Here is a 21,401-nt window from a genome sequence, read left to right as displayed (position 1 = left end):
GAAACTTATACTTGTTAAAAAGTCCTTTTTATGAATCATCTTGAAGATCTTCCTTTTATAAAAGCATCAGACTAAAACAATGACTATTTATAAATGACAGGACTTAAAATGCCATGGTTAAAGATCTGATTACAATGCAGTTGACAAGGAACTTGGATATTTCTATAATAACTAGAATTATGATTGATAACATTATACCAGGATATCTCAGATTTTAGTAATTTCATATAAATTTTGGAATATCTGTATTAATGACATTTATACATACAATATAACATAAGGTTCATCACTAGTTACTTGGCAGTGCTTTGCAAGTATTGGTTGGCCAAAAAGTTCATTTGGTTTTTCCATAGGTTGTCTCTAGTAGCACTTAGTTGTCTTTAACTTCATTCGAAACAATTTTGTTAGATTGTATTGTGACAGTTGTCATATCAGTGTGCATTTTTAAAAAACTTTATCAAAACTGGTGAATTTTTGTGTAGCCATTTTAATATTGAAGAGAAAAAAAAAGCAACAGTTTCGGCATATTATGCTTTATTATTTCAAGAAAGGTAGAAACACAACTAAAACGCAAAAAAAGATTTGTGCAGTGTATGGAGAAGGTACTGTGATAAAGTACCTTTGACTGATTGAATGTGTCAGAAGTGGTTTGCAAAGTTTTGTGCTGGAGATTTCTCGCCGTACGATGCTCCGTGGTCAGGTAGACCATTTGAAGTTGACAGCAATCAAATCAAGACATTAATTGAGAACAGTCAATGTTACACCACATGGAAGATAGCCTACATAGTCAGAATATCCAAATCAAGCACTGAAAATCATTTCCACCAATTTGGTTATGTTCATCGCTTTGATGTTTGGGTTCCTCATAAGTGAAAAAAACCTTCTTGACCGTATTTCCACATGCGATTCTCTACTAAAACCTAAGAAAAATGTTCCGTTTTTAAAACAAATTGTGATGGGTAATGAAAAGTGTATACTGTAGAATAATGTGAAATGGAAGAGATCATGGGGCAAGCGAAATGAACCACCATCAATCACACCAAAGGCCGGGCTTCATCCAAAGAAGGTGATGTTGTATATATGGTGAGATTGGAAGGGAGTCCTCTATTATGAGCTCCTTCCTGAAAACCAAATGATTAATTCCAAAAAGTACTTCTCCCAGTTAGACCAGCTGAAAGCAGCACTCGACGAAAAGCATCTGGAAGTAGTCAACAGAAAATGCATAATCTTCCATCAGGATAACACAAGCCTGCGTGTTTCTTTGATGACCAGGCAAAAACTGTTACAGCTTGGCTGGGACATTCTGATTCATCTGCCATATTTACCAGACATGGCACCTTTGGATTTCCATTTATTTCGGTCTTTACAAAATTCTCTTAATGGAAAGAATTTCAATTCCCTGGAATACTGTAAAAGGCAGCTGGAACAGTTCTTTGCTCAAAAAGATAAAATTTTTAGGAAGATGGAATTATGAAGTTGCCTGAAAAATGGCAGAAGGTAGTGGAACAAAACAGTGAATACGTTCAGTAAAGTTCTTGGTGGGACTTCCCTGGTGGTCCAGTGGCTAAGACTCCACACTCCCAATTCAGGGGACCCAGGTTCGATCCCTGGTCAGGGAACTAGATCCCACATGCCCCAACTAAGAGTTCACATGTTGCAACTAAAGATCCCATATGCCACAACTAAAAATCCTGTGTGCCACAACTAAGACCCAACATGGCCAAATAAATATTTGTTTGTTTATTTTTGGCTGCATTGGATCTTCGTTGCTGCACGCAGGCTTTCTCTAGTTGCGGTGAGGGGGGCCATTCTTTGTTGCAGTGCACAGGCTTCTCATTGTGGTGGCTTCTCTTTTTGTGGAGCACAGGCTCTAGGTGCACAGGCTTCAGTAGTTGTTGCTCGTGGGCTCTAGAGTGCAGGCTCAGTAGTTGTGGTGCACAGGCTTAGTTGCTCTGCGGCATGTGGGATCTTCCCGGACCAGGGCTCGAACCCGTGTCCCCTGCATTGGCAGGTGGACTCTTAACCACTGTGCCACCAGGGAAGTCCCTAAATATTTTTTTAAAAATAAATAAAGTTCTTGGTGAAAATGAAAAATGTGGTGTCTTTTGTTTTTACTTTAAAACCAAATGAACTTTTTGGCCAACTGATTAATTTATCATACCACATAAGCTAATTAGTTTGACATTGCTCTCTGAGGTGTCTTGGTTCCTTTGAAGCATCCCAGAGTTAGCTGGAGGTCAAAAGAACTTTAGAATTTGATATTTGGGAAGTTTGTCAAAAATATCAACACTTGGTCAAATAGGATCATATGTCACTGAAATAATACTTAACCACAGTGACAAAAGATTTCAAAAGCAAATATAGATCACTTAAAGACAGAGAAACTCACACAATCCATTGTCAGAAGCAGTGTTCTAAGAAACCTTTGTTCTTTAAACAGAGGAACCAAATCCAATCGTGTATCAGTCTACTTTTAATAACAAATCCATTTACATAATTAAATTCATTCTGAGTTTAGTCAATCCTGACAGTGTACAAAATTCTTTTCTCAGGGTTCCTTTTCCACAATCCTTCCATCACTTTCTATATCCGTATTATTTTGTCTCTTACTTTTCTCATCTAGAAACAACTAGCTCTAGGACAAAATTATTTTCTTTTCCCTTAACAAAATACAAATCCATTCCTCATACCTTCTTTGTTCACAACACACTTATTTTTCTAGCATACTGAACTGTTTTTCTGTATTATTTCTAGTAGCTTTAATTTCATATTTAAATTAGAATTCTCAACCCTTAAAAACTTTGATTTCTAGTGAATACTAAGAAGTAAGCAATTATGAACTGTCTTTTACATTAGCGTTCTGTAGATTGGTGAACATAAATACCAATTTTTATAAAGTTTCATCTCAATTCTGCCAACTTTTACACCTTTGACGTTAGTTTCTCTTAGGACCCAATCAACAAGTCTTGGTATTACAAGGAGTCCTAGAAGCTTTCCTTGCTTTTATTCTCTGACCATTTTATCTATTTTGTATAAAAGGCTCTGGGGTCCCCAGTGAGGGGTTGAGCCAACTGACTCAAGCCCTTTTGTCAACTTGATTAATTGGCCTAATTGTTGCCCCAAGTAATTGTTGGTCAGGTACCTCAGTGTAATTTTCTTCCACCATTTAAATATATATATTTTAAACAGGGGTAAATAGAGCAGACTTGCTTGGGGTCCTTTAATGTTGGGTACCAATACAGTGGAGGGGGGGTTCCATTTGGCCCATTGAACCTTAGGAATGTTGTATCAAGATGTTTTGTTTTAATCCCATTAACATTCATTTTATTTATCCCATTTTAAAGTAATCATCTTAAGATTTCTTTATCCATTTGGGATAAGTTCCATTAAAAAGTTTACCTTGTGGGGAAAGAGTCTCTAGACTTTCCCTTTGGTTTTTTCTCTTACTTTTCTGTTAATCAACCTAATTAATTATTCTAATGTTTTTATTAGCATCTGTAAGATCCATTGAGGGAAAGCAAAAACCACAATAAGGTCTCCCAAACCAGTTTTTTTGGTTTGTTTTAAACTAAGCGAGTTCTTAGGTAAACCATTATATATTTTTTTCCCACCTTTAATTTTTTTTTCCCATAGATATCAATAAAACACCTGTTTATAATGAGAGTTCTCTAAAAATTTACCAATTTAGAAGTTTCTCCAATTTAAAGGATCTGTCGTCTGGCCATTAATGAGATATATGTTAATAGTGACTTAAACCAATAGGATGCAAGAGGCTTCCCCACAGGAGAGTGTGAAGGATGCAACCTAAACAGATCCAGAAAGTTTACTCCCAAAAATAGTCTAAGAAAGTAAAGGCCCTCACTAAACAGGCTGACGCAATGAAGGTTAAGATGGCAAAAATTCAGACAAAAGCCTGCTCAGGGGGCTTCCCTGGTGGCGCACTGGTTGAGAGTCTGCCTGCCAATGCAGGGGACACGGGTTCATGCCCTGGTCTGGGAAGATCCCACATGCCGCGGGGCGGCTGGGCCCGTGAGCCATGGCCGCTGGGCCTGCGCGTCTGGAGCCTGTGCTCTGCGGCGGGAGAGGCCGCAGCGGTGAGGGGCCCGCGTACCACAAAAAAAAAAAAAAAAAAAAGCCTGCTCAGAATCTCAGTCTATTCGATTGGCTGCTAAATGTACACCATATGTGTACCTTCTGGATGACAGAGATCAAGTACTCAAAACACACACACATGCACGCGCCTGAAGATCAGATAAAACATTTACATCTCAAAGACACAGGAAGAGAAATGCAACTTCCCCCTAGAAGGGCTTTTGTTTTTTTAACATCAGAATTCTGAAAATATGTTTTTATCAAGCCAACTTTTTCTACATAGCTGCGTATACAATAAAAGAGCTCCATTTAGTCATTTTCAGAGCAAGATTTCCTTTATTTACTTGCAGGTATGAGCTCTGTACATACACGAATCTGGCTAGAGTGCTAGTTGGAGGTTGGCTTTCTGACGCCCCTCATTTCTCTGAGAGAATCTGTTTCCCATTTGAACTTGAATTTCTCAGGCATAAAATTTTATTAGTGCACTTTTATCCTGACACATTCTTGTCAAGATAGCCAATTTGAGGAAAATGTCAGGTAAACCTCTTACCTAACCAACCGTTCAGCTGAGACTGCTCAGTATCTTTCAAACTGAGGAAATCCTGGTGTCTTTCAATTGAGTTACCCTAGTATCTTTCAGGTAGGGGGCACTTTCTCCCAATGTCTTTCAGCTGGGCTTCCCTAGTATTTTTCAACTAGCAGGGGCCACTCCCCAATATCTTTTAACTGGGGAGCCAGTACCTGTTAGACACCGCCAAATAAAACTCAGGATCATCAGCCAGTAATTGGGAGATACAGGAACCAGGAGGGACTCACCCAAATTCATCTGGACTCTGCAGAGCCGGATGGGCACAACAGGCCTCTGCTGGTACCAAGGCCCCAGTTCCTTGTAGAGTTCAGGCAAAGCAGAGACGTCTTCTCTGAGTCCCTTCCTGGTCACCAAAACTGTCAACTGAAAAAAATACACAGCCTAAAAGTGGAGAATTATGTTTTATTTGGCGGATTTCCTGAGGACTTAAGTCAGCCTCTCATATTGCTCTGAGGGACTGCTCCAAAGAGGTAAGGGAGGAGCCAGGATATACGCATTTTGCATCAAAAACTATGTAGTCGAAACATCAAAGGATTACTGTTAATTAAAGAAACTGTTAATTATGGAAAACCAAACATGTCAAGTTAATGAATTTAACACTTTTCCACGTGTGGGAAGTTTCAAGAGTCTGGACTCATTGAAATCATTCCTTTGATATATACCTTAACTATCTAGGGCCAGTTTCATGCTTTTCACCATCCTGAATCCCCTCAGGATGCACAGTTGAGGGTGGCTGCTGGTTTGATGGCCACAATATCCTTCATTTACTGATACAGCAGGCCACAGCATCTTGTGAATACAAGATGATCATTTGGTTTTTATTATTCAGTTTGTTAAAGTGGTGTATCACACATTGATTTGCAGATATTGAAAAATCCATGCATCCCTGGGATAAATCCCACTTGATCATGGTGTATGATCTTTTTAATGTTTTGTTGGATTCGGTTTGCTAGTGTTTTGTTGAGGATTTGTGTGTCTATGTTCATCAGTGATATTGGCCTGTAATTTTCTTTTTGTGTGTTATCTTTGTCTGGTTTTGGTATCAGGGTGATGGTGGCTTCATAAAATGAATTTGGGAGTGTTCCTTCCTCTGCAGGAGGTTTTAGAAGGATAGGTGTTAACTCATCTCTAAATGTTTGACGTAATTCCCATGTGAAGCCATCTGGTCCTGGACTTTTGTCCGTTGGAAGTTTTTAAATCACCGTTTCAACTTCAATACTTGTTATTAGTCCCTTCATATTTTCTATTTCCTCTTGGTTCAGTCTTGGGAGATGGTACCTTTCTAAGAATTTGTCCATTTTTCCTAGGTTGTCCATTTTACTGGTGTATAAATTGGTTGTAGTAGTAGTCTCTTGTGATCTTTTGTATTTCTGTGATGTCAGTTGTAACTTCTCCTTTTTCATTTTTAATATTGATTTGAGCCCTTTCCTTTTTTTCTTGATGAGTCTGGCTAAAGGTTTATCAATTTTGTTTATTTTTTCAAAGGATCAGCTTTTAGTTTCATTGATCTTTTCTATTGTTTTCTTATTTCTGCTCTGATCTTTATGATTTCTTTCCTTCTGTTAACTTTGGGCCTTATTTGTTCTTCTATCTCTAGTTGCTTTAGGTGTAAGGTTAGGCTGTTTGAGATTTATCTTCTTACCTGAGGTAAGCTTGTATTGCTATTAACTTTCCTCTTATAATTGCTTTTGTTTTCTGTTTTTTCTCATTTTGTTTACTTATATATATTTTATTGAAATATAGTTCAGTTACAATGTGGTGTTACTTTCTGGCATACAGCAAAGTGATACTTTGCTGTACTATATATATATTCTTTTTCATATTATTTTCCATTATAGTGTACTACAAGATATTGAATATAGTTCCTGTACTATACACTAGGACTTTGTTGTTTATTTTTTATTTTAATTTAATGTTTATATTATATTAGAGTAAGGTTGATTTACAGTGTTGTGTTAGTTCAGGTGTACAGGAAACTGATTCAGTTATAGATATACATATATCCATTCTTTTTCAGGTTCTTTTCCCATATAGGTTATTACAGGATGTTGAGTAGAGTTCCCTGTGCTATACAGTAGGTCCTTGTTGATTATCTATTTTATATATACTAGCATGTATATGTTAATCTGAAATTCCTAATTTATCCCTCCCCTCCCACCTTTCCCCTTTGGTAACCATATGTTTGTTTTCAAAGTCTGAGAGTCTGTTTCTGTTTTGTAAATAAGTTCATTTGTATCATTTTTTTAGATTCCACATATAAGTGATAGCATATGATGTTTGTCTTTTTCTGTCTGACTTCATTTAGTATGATAATTTCTAGGTCTATCCATGTTGCTGCAACTAACATTATTCTTTTTTATGGCTGAGTAATACTCCATTGTATATGTGTACCACACCACAGTATCATATGAGATTTCTCTTTCTCTGTCTGACTTACTTCACTCAGTATGACAGTCTCTAGGTCCATCCGTGTTGCTGAAAAGGGCATTAATTCCTTCTTTTTAATGGCTGAGTAATACTCCATTGTTTACATGTACCACATCTTCTTTATCCATTCCTCTTTCAATGGGCATTAGGTTGCTTCCCTGTCTTGGCTGTTGTAAACGGTGCTGCAATGAACATTGGGGTGCATGTATCCTTTCAGACCATGTTTTTCTCTGGATATATGCCCAGGAGTGGGATTGCAGGGTCATATGGTAGCTCTATTTTTAGTTTTTAAAGGAAACTCCATACTGTTCTCCATAGTGGCTGTACCAGTTTACATTCCCACCAACAGCGTAGAAGGGTTCCCTTCTCTTCACACCCTCTCCAGCATTTATTGTTTGTGGATTTTTTTTTTTTTTTTTTTTTTTTGCGGTATGTGGGCCTCTCACTGTTGTGGCCTCTCCTGTTGCGGAGCACAGGCTCTGGACGTGCAGGCTCAACGGCCATGGCTCACGGGCCTAGCCGCTCCACGGCATGTGGGATCTTCCCGGACTGGGGCACGAACCTGTGTCCCCTGCATCAGCAGGCGGACTCTCAACCACTGTGCCACCAGGGAAGCCCTGTTTGTGGATTTTTTGATGATAGCTGTTTTGACTATCAGCTGGTGTGAGGTGATCCCTCACTGTAGTTTTGATTTTCATTTCTCTAATAATTAGCAATGTTAAACATCTTTTCATGTTGGCCATCTGTATGTCTTCTTAGGAGAAATGTCTGTTTAGGTTTTGTATTGCTATATTCTTTTAGTTTTCACTTGTCTGGGAAATTCTTTATCTCTCCTATTCTAAATGATAATCTTGCTGCATAGAGTATGCTAGGTTGCAGATTTTTCCCTTTTAGGACTTTGAATATATCTTGCCACTCCCTTCTGTCCTGGAGTGTTTCTATAGAGAAGTCAGCTGATAGACTTATGAGGGTTTCCTTGTAAGTAACTCTTTTTCTCTTGCTGCCATTAGAATCCTCACTTTAACTTTTGCCATTTTAATTATAATATGTCATGGTGTAGCTTTGCTTGGGTTCATCTTGTTTCCGACTCTGTTTTTCTTGTACCTGGATATCTGTTTCCTTTTGGTTTGGGAAGTTTTCAGCCATAATTTCTTCAAATGCATTTTCAATCCCCTTTTGTCTTTCTTCTCCTTCTGGGATCCTATTATGTGTAGATTGACTTGCTCTATTTTATCCCATAAGTCTCGTATATTGCTTTCATTTTTTTTCACTTGTCTTTTTGTCTGCCGTTCTGATTGGGTGATTTCCATTATTCTGTCTTCCAGATCACTTACTCTTCTGCATTATTTAGTTTGCTATTTATTGCCTTTAGCTCAAGTTTTGTCTTGGCAGATGAGTTTTCTAATATTAATTGGCTCCTCTTTATAGTTCTAGTTTCTTGTAACAGTGATCTGCATTTCTTCTGATAGTCTTTGTTAATTCCTTTAGTATTTTTATTACCTTCTGTTTGGACTTGGGGTCTAGTAGACTGGAGAGGTGTTTCATCGTTTGTACTTCCAGGGGATTTCTCTTGTTCTTTTAGTTGGGAGCAGTTCCTGTGTTTCTTCATTTTACTTGTTTCTCTGACTCTATGACTTTAGGAGAAACAGTTATCTACTGTGGTCTTAAAGGGCTGTTTTTATGTGGGAATGTCCCTGTGTAGCCTGAATGAGTCTAATATTTTTGGTGCAAAGGCCGTTTTTAGTATGGATGACTGCCACGTCCTTCCTCAATGTGTGCTTGCCCTTTTCCCCTTGATAGGGGGTGTGATTGGTGTTGTGGTGACCAGAGCCTGCACTGGATGTTGAACAGGGGCCTCCACTTTGCTCTGTAGCTGTCACAGCCCTGCCAGGGGCAGGGTCTGCTCCCCAGGTGTTGGAGTAAAAGCACTCAGATCCGTTGCTAAACTGCAATGTGAGGTAGATGGGACTAGAGTGCTCCCACTGGGAGAGGAGCCACTGGGTATTCTTCCCAGGAGCTGTCCACTGAAAAGTATGCTCTGTGGTGTCTCCTGTCACCTGTCATGAGTACTCACAAAGTACACTGTTGTTGGCACTGCTCTTGGCCCCGCTTCAGCTGTGGGAATGCAGTCAGTTGGTCCAGATGCCCCTCAGGCGCAGTTATCAGAAAGCAACCAGTGCAGATCTGCCAAAGTCAGGCACCAGGACCCACCATAGTCGGGCACCTGGACCCACCGTGGGAGCTATGGAATTAGCCCTGGACCCGCCCTAATCACAGAAGCACCAATAATCTGCTTGGATGTCCCCCAGGTGCTGAGCTTACAAAGGCACCAGAGGCATAAATCTGCCAAAGTCTCAAAGCTGCTGGCTGGACACAGCTCATATTTCAGCCCCACCTCTGTGTGTAGGCAACCACCAGGGCTTGTCTACTAGCAGAGCTCATAGAGTCAAGAGTTGTGCCCACTGTGAGCACAAAGAGAATGAGGCTGCTGTGGTGGGGTCCTGACCCTCCCTTCATGAGCACATTACCAGTGGGGCTTCTATGGTAGACCCAGGCATTATCCTGCTCACACCTTGTGGCCTGGGCCATACTCCAATACATTTTGGCTGTCTCCGCGCAGTCAACCCCAGTCCTCTCCCCAGGTCTGTCCCCTAAAGCCTGAGTTTTAGCACCCAGCCCCCTCGCACCAGCAGACACACATCTCAGGCTGGGGAGTAAGTAGAGCGAGGTGGCCAGGACCATCAGTGCTGGTCTCTCTTTGTTCTGCCTTCCTAAAGCCTGTTGCTGCACTCCTCTGAGCCAGTGAAGCTCACTTTCTGTCCTGGCTGATTTTTCCCAGCTGGTGAAGGGGGTTCCTGGGGTTAGAGAACCTTTCCTCTTACACAGCTCCCTCTCCCAAAATAGTTTTGAATTTGTTTTTGTAGGTGAAAACCTTTTGTTCTCTTCTCTTGTGATTTGATGACTATCTCTAGTGTTGTGGATAATTTTGTGTGTATATCTATTATAGATTTTTAGTTTGTGGTTACCATGAGATTTTTGTAGAGCGGTCTATATGTATACGTGATTGTTTTAAGTTGCTGCTCTCTTAATTACAAATGCATTTTTGAAATCCTGCGTTGGTACTCTCCTCCCCTCACAATTACTGTTTTTGATATCTTTTTTTTTTTTTTTTTTTTGCGCGGTACGCAGGCCTCTCACCGTCGTGGCCTCTCCCGTTGGGGAGCACAGGTTCCGGACACGCAGGCTCAGCGGCCATGGCTCACGGGCCCAGCCGCTCCGCGGCATGTGGGATCTTCCCTGACCGGGGCACGACCCGACGTAGGGGACTCCCAACCACTGCGCCACCAGGGAAGCCCTTGATATCATATTTTATATCTAATTGCTTTGTGTATCCCTTAACTGCTTATTGTAGATACAGATAATTTTTCTACTTTTGTCTGTCAGCCTCCCTACTGGTTTGCATTTGGATTATTTCCTATATGTTTGCCTTTGTCTGTGAGCTTTTTCATTTCTTAATTTTCTTGTTTCTAGTTGTGGCCTTTTCTTTTTCATCTAGATAAGTTCCTTTAGCATTTGTTCTAAAGCTAGCTTGGTGGTGCTGAATTCTTTTAGCTTTTATTTGTCTGTAAAAGTTTTGATTTCTCCATCAAATCTGAACAGGAGCTCTGCTAGGTAGAGTATTCTTGCTTGTAGGTTTTTCCCTTTCATCACTTTTTTAAATATATCGTGGCACTCCTTTCTGGTCTGCAGTTTCTGTTGAAAAATCAGCTGATAGCCTTATGGAATTCCCTTGTATGTTATTTTTTGCTTTTCCCTTGCTGCTTTTAATATTCTCTCTTTTATCTTTAATTTTTGTCATCTTGATTACATTGTGTCTTGGTGTGTTCCTTGATTCTTTGCACTTCCTGGACTTGAGTGACTGTTTCCTTTCCCAGGTTAAGGAATATTTCAGCTATTATCTCTTCAAATATTTTCTCAGGCTTTTTCTTTCTGTTTTCTCTTTCTGGGACCTCTTTAATGGTAATATTAGTGTGCTTGATGTTGTCCCAGAGGTCTTTGAAACTGTCCTCATTTCTTTTCATTCTTTTTTCTGTTCAGTGGCAGTGATTTCCAGTACTCTGTCTTCCAGCTCACTGATCCATTCTTCTATATCACTCAGTCTACTGTTTATTCCTTCTGGTGTATTCTTCATTTCAGTTATTGTATTTTTCATCTCTGTTTGGTTGTTCTTTAAATTTTCTAACTCTTTGTTAAAAACTTCTAACTTCTTGCTCTGGCATCCATTCTCCTCCCAAATTCTTTGGTCATCTTTACAATCATTATTCTGAACTCTTTCTCAGGTAGAATCTTGTTCCTTCATCTGGAACATATTCTTCTGCCACATCATTTTGTCTAAGTTGGTATTTTTATGTATGTGGTAGGTTAGTTACATTTCTTGACTTTGGAGAAGTGGCCCTCTAGGATGTGTCCTATGCATCCCAGCAGTGCACTCCCTTCTCGCCACCTAAGCTATATGCTCTAGAGTTTCCTCCTAAGAGGGCTGTGTGGGTCCTTCTGTTGTGGTGGCCTGACTATGTGGGTGATCTGGTGGGCTTGGTTGGTTGCCAGGCCCTGCCTTGTGCGGATGCTGCTGGCTGCTGTTCAGCAGGCCCTGGTCATGAAGTGACTGCTTGCAGAACCCTAGGGGGCCCCAAGGCTAGTGCTGGCTGGGTGGTCAGAGTCAGGTTCATGAAGACTCTGGGGCTGTTGCCCACCCATTGGCAGGTTAAGCCGGATTCTGGAGGCAACTGGGTAGTCAGAGCTGGTTCCTGGAGTCTGGCTGCAGGGCCCCTGGATCCCAGAGCACATATAAGATTTGGGGTTGGGAGGTGGTTCTTGACACAGTTGGTTATGGGGTCCAGGGTGTCCTGAAGGTTGTATTGGCCTGCTAGTGGGCACAGTCTGGCCTGCTGTGGGCAGACTTGGTCCGTAGTCTGCAGGAATCATATTTTTCTTGCATCTGGTGTCTGCCCCCTGGGTGGTGAGGCTGCTCTAGAGGCTTGTGCAGGCTTCCTGGAGGGAGGGGCTAGTGTCTGCCCACTAGTGGGTGGAGCTGGGTCTTAGTCCTCTCATGGGCAGAGCCATGTCTAGGGGGCATATCTTGAGGTGGCTGTGGGCTCAGTAAGTCTCTAGGCAGTCTGTCTGCTGAGGGGTGGGGCAGTGTCCCTGCCCAGTTAGTTGTTTAGCCTGAGGAGTCCCAGCACTAGCACCTACAGACTGTTGGGTGGGATAAGGTCTTGGAACTAATAAGCCAAGATGTCAGCCGCCAACAGTGTTCCCCGGTATTCTGCCATCAGTGTCTGTGTCCGTAGGGTGAGCCACAGTCCCCCTACCACCCCGTGTCTCCAGGAGACTCTCCAAGACTAAGAGGTAGGTCTGGCCCAGGTGCCTATCAAATTACTGCTTTTGCCCTGTGTCCGGGTGCATGTGAGATTTTGTATGCTCCCTCGAAGAGTGAAGTGTATTTCCCCCAGTCCTGTGGAGCTCCTGCAGTTAAGCCCCAGTGGCCTTCAAAGCCAAATTCTCTGGGGGCTCATTTTCCTGGTACCAGACCCCTGGGCTGGGGAGCCTGATGTCGGACTCAGAATTCTCACTCCTGTAGGAGAACCTCTGCAGTGTAATTATTCTCCAGTGTGTGGATCACCCACCCCAAGGGGTATGGAATTTGATTATATCCAGGTTGTTGTGGTTCCTTCTTTATGTCTTTAGTTGTAGAAGATCTTTTCTGGTGGTTCCCAGTCTTTGTCATCAATAGCTGTTCTGCAGATAGTTGTGGTTTTCGTGTGCTCGTGAGAGGAGGTGAGCTCAAGATCTTTCTACTCTGCCATCTTGGCCAGTCTCCCAAACACTTTATTAACCTTGTGAAACTGATGCCGAAAACTCGGTGTCTGTGCACCAGTACGGAATTGAATCTCGGAGACAGAGTTTTGGGTGAAGTAGAAGAGAACAGCTTTATTGCTCTGCCAGGCAAAGGGGGACACAGCAGACTCAGTACCTCTCAAAACTGTGTGTCCCGACCTGGAGGGATTTGGTGAGTTGTTTTATAGCAGTGGTTCAAAGGCAGGGTTGCTGATAAGGATCAGGGTGTGTGCAGGGCCTGGCTTCAGGTGGTCTGATGAGTTTCTGTGACTCCTTTAATCTGGCCTCAGATGGTCTCTTGAAGAGCTTTTCTGGTTCCTTTTAATCTGGGATAAAGAATGCTAACATCTTACATTTGTTGGGGGTTTTCGTTCTGTAAAGAACTCATTGTTATGTGTATCCCTTCAGGCAGAACCAGGACCCTATCCAAAGGCTACACTGTTGTTTCTTGACTGCTCCTCCCTTGTCTCTGCATGGCAACAGTTCAAATCTGCCCTTTGGAACTCAGGGAGTGTCACGGAGGCTGGAGTCTGTTCCCTATAAACAAGAAACTGGGGACACGGAAAGGCTTCCATGCCCGGGAGCCCCACAGGCTCATGCTTGGTTTCAAAACTAAATATGAACCATGAAGAGTGGATTGGAACTGATAAATTGAGAGTAATTATGTAAGCTGATTAGTTGGTAACTAATTACCAATTAGTTGAGTCAGATTTATTTTTATGTTTTATAGAACTAAATTGTTTTAAGTTCTGTGCTTTTTGATAGTTTGAAAGTGGGTGTTTATTGTAGTCAAAAGTAATGAGCTAGCTATTTGTAGTATGTTGTTAAATAGTAATGGTTATTTTTATGTTTTATATTTTAAATTTTGATCACATTGTTCATTATAAATCTATTATTTTTATTCAGTTAAATCTCATTTGCTTTCTTTCCATGATATATGCCTGAGACATCAGAAAGAGAAGGTGGAAAAATCAAAGCAACTCATTTTACTGGCATTTTAGGAAAGAAAATGTTTAGATTGATCCACTTTTCTAGCTGTCTATCCCATTTAAAATTCCAGCTTGAACTCTACATACTTTCTATCCCCTTCCTCTGCTTGGTTTATTGTAATTACACTGCCTTCAAACATACTGTAATTTACTTACTGATTTTGTGTCCCCTCCCCATCCCTATCCATGCAAGAATGTAAGTTCCATAAAGACAGGGATCTTAATTTAGTTCTTTTTCTTCACTGTATCCCATAAGCCTGGAATATTGTCAGGCACATAGTAGACACTTAATAATTATGTTGAATTAGTGGTCTCAAATTCTAATAAATTTCCTGCCTTCTTACAGAAAGAACATACTGGTCGTCTTGTTATAGGAGATCACAAATCCACATCTCACTTCCGAACAGGTAAGAAAGTAAAATATAATTAAAGTGGAGGTGCTAAATTTGGAATATGAAATATTTGTACATATTTTGGGAGATTCTAACTTTCGTGTATAATTGTTGATTAGTTCTAATGATTAATAAATATTAGAAATATATGTAGTATATGTAAACATGTTACGTATATCATTTAACAGTTAGTATATACTTTCATAAAAGATTTGAGTATATGTACATCGATATGATATTCTAACCAAGAAACTAACCAGTTTCTGTCTTCATTTTTACTAACTCACAACATGTAGTATTTTAATTATAGTGAGGTTTTATGCCTCATCTTGCCAACTATAGTAACTAGAGTTTACATGTATTTTGTAAATTATTTAATATACAGTGTTATAGTTGGCATATTATACTGGTTTTTAGTTTATTCACTGAGTTTTGCTCTGAAATCTTGGAAGAGTATAAACTCATTGGAATGCCTGAAGAAATTTATTTTTCTTTTAATTTTGGGGGAAAAACTTTAAAAGTAAAAACAGAAAATGAATTAGAATTTGGATTTGAATTCAGTCTGCTGAAAAGTTTTATCCCATTTAAAATTGGCCCTAATCTTAGACATTAGAAATTAATAGGCATTTTATATTTCTGGTGTTGAACAGTTATTTCAAATTGATTTGCACTGCTACAAAAGGCAAAAGAGTCCCTGAGCTTTGGCAGAATGGAAATATATTTAACTGTTGCATTCATTCTTTTAAAATATGAAATTCTTCTTGTATTTACAAATTAAAATGTCACGTACAGAAAGCTTCACTGGTATTGGTAATGTTCTGCTTCTTGGGTGGTAAGTTTATAGGTGGTTGTTTAGTATTCTGCTTCATAAGTTATATATATAACAATATATGTTAAAAATAATTTATATATCAAATGTTGCATGATAAAATTACAAATAAGTTTATGTTGGTGCAGTAAACTGATATGCAAAGAAAGGCGTAAAGGGAAGCCATTCCAAGGTCATTTTACATTTTATTTAGCCATTCTCTAAACAGAATTGTGTGCCTTTTCATTATTTCTGTTCAAAGACAGAAGCTTTTGTTTGTTGGAGGATTTTTTCTGCATGACTAGGAGGAAACTTTCAGGAGAACCATTATTAGACTATAAATAAACTAAAACATCATGCCCAAAGTTCTTAGTAATTAATAGTTACAATATGTAAACTTAAGCAGTTCTGAGATTCCTGTATCTGGTTTGAATTATTACATGGGAAAAATTAAGTTTTTCATCTTTAATAAACAACTTGTGCTTCAGGGGGTTGGTTACTAAAGAAGTAATCATAAATACATCCTTCAATTATTTTATCTGTTGGGTAACTACCTATGGTTTATAAACCCATCCACAAAATTTGCTGTAAAATTAGTCACAGTTAGAGAAATCAGCCCTGAATATAATAGCATCTGTATTGTGGGTTTTTTGTGTAATCAAATATTTTTATTAATTTGACTGAAACATAATCAAAGTACACTGGACATACAGGGGAAGAAGACAAGAAAATTAACGAAGAACTGGAGTCTCAATATCAACAAAGCATGGACAGTAAATTATCAGGAAGATATCGACGACATTGTGGACTTGGCTTCAGTGAGGTAGTAATTATGTATTTTCATTAAGTGGGAAGATAATTTCCAATTTGATTATCATTTATTTGTGTTAAATTACTCTAGCGATCAAGAACCCTATGTAGAAGGCTTTCTTTATGCAGTTACATTTTTACATGCCAAACTAGGTCTTTGTAGATAATGAGAATAGATATTTTTGACAGTTTTAGAAATATGTTTTCTGATACTAGCTTAATATAAATTCTGCTTAGATAATCATTAGGGCACATCTTAAGTAGGCATGAACAACATACAAGTTACATGAAATATTTCATGTAAATACCGGTTCAGGAGAGTTTTCTTGGTTGTTTCCTACATCATCTCTTTTCATATAATAACTATTGGTCCATTACTCCAAAGTAATATAATATGCAAAACATTGATAACTGTTTAAATATTCCCATGGATCAGTGGTTAACTTGCCTTATTTACTTAAAATAATACTGTTTCCATCAGGAAGATAATAATATATTATTTTCAAACTAGGGGGGAGGGGAGAAGGTGAGTGGTCTTCAGAGCCCTTTCTTAAACCAAAATCCTACTCAAGTCCCAGGGTATAAAACACATGGAGGTGCCTGAGTCCTTATTTCTTCCCTAGGCAGCCTCTGATCTTAAACTGTTAATGGCTAGGGAGTGAGACAAAAATTTTGGGGTCTTTTCCAGTTTTTATACTGGATAATGTATTTTAATAGCTGTTGATTGATGTTTTTAGGTAGATGATCATGATGGAGAAGGTGATGTGGCTGGAGATGATGATGATGATGATGATTCACCTGATCCTGAAAGTCCAGATGACTCTGAAAGTGATTCAGAGTCAGAGAAAGAAGAATCTGCTGAAGAACTCCAAGCTACTGAGCACCCTGATGAAGTGGAGGATCCCAAAAACAAAAAAGATGCAAAAAGCAACTATAAGATGATGTTTGTTAAATCCAGTGGTTCATAACTCCCAAACACTTAGTCTTTGTATTAAAAGTAAGCCTTATTGTTATAATGCACAGTGGAGGACTGCTTATAGAGCACAGACCTTTGTATTATAATTTTTAAAAAGGCCCTTTTAAATAATTACAAAGAGTGTTTGCTTTCAGATGCCATGGGTTACACTTTTATGGGCATGACTATAACCATTTTTGTAAACAGTAAGAGTTGTATAAAATAAGAAATAAATACAATACTCAACTTCCTTTCATGTTAGCATCATCAAACTTCTAATACTACCTTTTTACCCCTTCAAATACAGTTACGGGGGAAACAGTATTTTTTGTGTGGTAGCTGTTTATCTTTTTTTGTTCCTTCATGTTTCTCTCTTATAAAAGTTTATCTGGTACTGTGATGTGTTCATAAAAATATTCTTTTATTATACTCTCTTATAGTAGAACTATTCACCATGGATATTTCTGCTGCCAGTAACAATCTAAATTAATGCTGGCAAAAGATTAGGTACTTAGTTTACTCTTACTGAATCAGCTCTACTCTTTTGGACCAAAGGAACATGAGAGCAAATACTTTTCACACCGGTTAGGATGGAGTTGCAGTTGTCATATATTTGGAATGTTATGATCCCAAGCAGTCTTCACATAATTTGAATGACACTGTACGTTAGATTTTTGATAAAATTGGCCAGTTTTTACAGAAGAAATTTTTTCTCTGATCATTTGGTCCTATCTATTTAGGAATATGTAAAACTGGATTTTTTTTTTTAAGGTAATATGTGACCAAAGTTAATTTTCTTCCTAACACCTAAATAAAGAGAAAGCAGTTTCTCATATGTGGTTGTGATACCTTTATCCTCATTATCTGAAAATGAGGAATAGGCTTATTGAACAAGAAGCTGAAACAAGATATTCTCTTCATTTTATCCCAGTGCTGTTATCCTGATTATCTAATTACAAAAAGGAGTATTGCTGTATGATTTTATCGCCACTTCTGTTGGAGTAAGATCTGACTGTTATTATGTGGTTAATTTGTACAGCAGAGTAGCACAAACTGCATTATGGGCTAGTCAATGATCTTTGAGTAATTGGGTTCAAAATCTTAATGTTTAAGTGACATGTTCAAAGGCTTTGAGTTAAACCTTTTTGTTTGCTGAACTGTTACACATCTAGATACTTAAGTATGTGTTTAATGTGTTGTTTTTTTTTTTTTAATTCCTGTGTCATTTTGAAGTTTAGAATTTTCGAGGAATGTAGCAAATAGAACAAGCGATTTCTGGATTATGCAATCCATCCTGAAATTTTTTCATGTATCAGACCCCCAACATTTCATTTTTTCTTATGTCTCACATTGTTTTATAATAGGTGCTACCCTATATAGTAAAATACTGAGTCAGTGACTAGTAGAATGTGTAACATTTAACAAATAGTATCTGGTTTAAACAAGTTTGGCTTTGTTCAAATTTCAGTTTGGCCACTGATTGTCAAATAGCTAGTCTGTAGGGTTGCTTATTACAACTAATTTAAGTAGAAAGTGAAGACTGATATATGTTTAAGAATGGAAGAGGGAGAGACCAGTATTATGTTTTAAAAGGTATTTTCATCAGTTTATTTAAATATGCTTGGTTATTTATAAGTCTTGGTTCTTATATGTAAATAGAAGAGCCTCCTTCTAAAATAACTACACTGGAAGACCTTTTTTCTTCATCTTCAGAGAAAGAAATTCTCATTCCAATTCATATATTATTGGACATTAACAAAATTCAGGGTTGGAATAAATTTAGGTCTGTTGGTCCATGTGGCCTAGTGTCCCAGCACCATATTAAATATCATGGCTGTCTTTTAAGCATGAACATTGGGTTGGTTTTTGCTTTTTTTTCCTTATCAAATTGTGTGTGTGTGGTGGGAGGATTAAAGGAAGAGAGATGCCATGGCATTTTGATATCCCTACTGAAGTACCATAAGGGAAAACACATTTTTTGGGGGGCAGTGAAACATGCTATTGAGGGGAAAGTTGAGTGGCAACTTTTTCTTACTATTGATAATTTCTTACCTGAAATACACTTCTCCCAAGTGCTTGACTATACCAGTGATCCAGTGATCTTTCTATTGTAAAGGTTTTCAGGAACACAGATTCCAATTTTGTGTGTATTGATAGGTAAAAATCCTCTTCTCAAATCTAATTTTTTAAATCCGGATGAATTGCAGGTACAGAAGAAAGTCTGAAGTGATTGCTGTTCTGATAAAACAACAGTTTGAGAGCAGAAAGATAGGTCATATTCTTTGAGTAAATTTTGAGGAAATAAATTGCAACTACCTGGTTGACATCAGTGGCCACTTACAGGGCTTTAGTTCCATTACTCTTGTCTCCACAGCAGCCACATCTTGGCTACTTTCAATATCCCAAAACAACTTTACCTCTGAAATCACAAATGTAGAAACCTCACCTCTGACCATAACAGTTGTATTCCTTTACACAAGTTCAAATCAGGTCATTATCAGTCTGTTTTCACCAGTTCCATAAGCCCTGTCTAGATTTTTAAGTGATCTGTCAATTCAGTGTCACTGTTGTCAGTATCCCAAATAACCCTCCCCAGTGTCATAACCTTTCTGGAAAATACAGCCCTAGATGTATCCAATTCCCTATGGATTATTTCTGGAGAAAGGCCACCAACTGTACAAATCAATATTACTAAGTGTTAATTAACAACACTGCATGTTATCCTTACTGTTACCTCTCATCAACTCTTTTCCTGTTCTTAACTGTTGAAAACTTCTCTTCTCAAACTTGTGACCCTGTCTTTTCTCCTTCACTCTTATAACATGTCCTTGCTTTCTGGCGTACATTAAAGAGATTTTATCAGGCAGAAATTCCCTGAACTTCCACCTAAATTGACACCTGTGGAGAAGTGCTCCAATGCTCTAGGTGACATCCCAGCTCTACTAACTTAGTGATAAACTCAGTGACCTTGGGCATAATTAAATCTGAGTCTCCTATCCTCATCTGTAAAATGAGACTATCAGTAGCAACCAGGTTGTATGGTTATTGTGAGAATTAGTTGAAACAGTTAAAAAGTTTAAGCACACTGATGATAAACAGCTCAGTAAATGTCAACTACTGTTAACCCTTTGCATCATCTTGTGAACCTAGTACTTTTGATTATCTTGTTTTAGGAGTCTTCAACCTCTCCCTTAGTCTGTTGATCCTTTTTTTGTCAACATTTCTCCCCAAGTCCCTAGGTATTTCACATCTTTTAAAAAAGATTTTTCCTAGATACCATACACTTCGGCTATAATCCTATCTCCACATTTTCAATATTCAGTTTTAATAACATTTCTATTACTGTCTGCTTCAGTACCATCCCCTTCTCCCTCAATCCACTCCAATATAGCTTATACCCAACTTTTTTTTTATTGTTGTTTCTTTTGGCTGTGTTGGGTCTTCATTGCCGTGTGCAGGCTTTCTCTAGTTGTGGTGCGCGGCCTTCTCATTGCGGTGGCTCCTCTTGTTGTGGAGCATGGGCTCTAGGCGCTCGGGCTCAGTAGTTGTGGCTCGTGGGCTCTGGAGCACAGGCTCAGTAGTTGTGGCACACAGACTTAGCTGCTCCATGGCATGTGGGATCTTCCTGGACCAGGGCTCCAACCCGTGTCCCCTGCATGGCAGGTGGATTCTTAACCACTGTGCCACCAGGGAAGCCCTACCCAACTTTAATACAGCTGTATTGAAAACTACTTTGATCAAATCAACAATTCTTATTTTCCTAAACCATATTTTTTAATTCATTCCTTGCTTGACCTGATAGCATTGCTTGGCATTGTTAGCCAGTAGTCTTCAAATGAATACACACTCCTGGGATACATGAAGGGGTTCAACAGAATCAATTTCCCAACACTGTACATTCATATGTACTTGTTCTAAATTGATCTCTGAAAACTACTATTCCTTTCACTGTAACCCTTCACCCGTTAGAAAAAAGAAATACCTCTCATCCATCCCAAAACTCACTGTGTTTACCCTAAGGAGTAAAGCCTCCAAACAAAGGGACAATTTGAAACGTTGATGTTAAGGTCTGAATGACTCCTTTTGCAAGTCAGGTAGTTTCCAGTTACATGCCCTCAATAAAATTGGTAGAGAACTGGATTGTCAGCTGATTCATTAGACATACAATTTGAAGAAAGATCACTATGATATTTGGCCTAAATTCCAAGAGTTCAGAGGATTAAGTGATGTTTCTAAAATCTATTACTGACTTCATGTGAGCAAGGTTTCTCAGTGCTTTCATCTATAAAAATAGAAAATAGAAATTTTCTCCTTTAGAAGCTCCAATTATGTGCATGTTACATCTCCTATCTCCATGTCATTTTTATTTTTATGCTTTCTCATCGTGATTGAGCACTGTATACTATCATTCCAATTTTGTATTCATTTTTATGATTATTAT

General features: G+C 38.8%; 1 protein-coding gene across 2 annotated transcripts in view; it reads left to right on the top strand.

Moving 5' to 3' along the window:
• The window catches only part of C8H11orf58 (chromosome 8 C11orf58 homolog), a 28,521-nt gene extending 10,726 nt beyond the window's left edge, over nt 1-17,795 (top strand). The window contains exons 3-6 of one of the 2 annotated variants that reach the window (XM_049714303.1): nt 10,298-10,456; nt 14,342-14,402; nt 15,909-16,018; nt 16,743-17,795. In XM_049714303.1, the coding sequence (XP_049570260.1) occupies nt 10,298-10,456; nt 14,342-14,402; nt 15,909-16,018; nt 16,743-16,973 (561 nt within the window). In that variant the 3' untranslated portion in view covers nt 16,974-17,795. The remainder of the gene's footprint in view (nt 1-10,297; nt 10,457-14,341; nt 14,403-15,908; nt 16,019-16,742) is intronic. The other variant, XM_004285519.4, reaches the window with a different exon arrangement.
• Nucleotides 17,796-21,401: the final 3,606 nt, after the last annotated feature.

This window comes from Orcinus orca, chromosome 8 (assembly GCF_937001465.1).
Source record: "Orcinus orca chromosome 8, mOrcOrc1.1, whole genome shotgun sequence".
Classification (NCBI taxonomy): domain Eukaryota; kingdom Metazoa; phylum Chordata; class Mammalia; order Artiodactyla; family Delphinidae; genus Orcinus; species Orcinus orca.
This window is presented reverse-complemented; position numbering and strand designations above follow the sequence as displayed.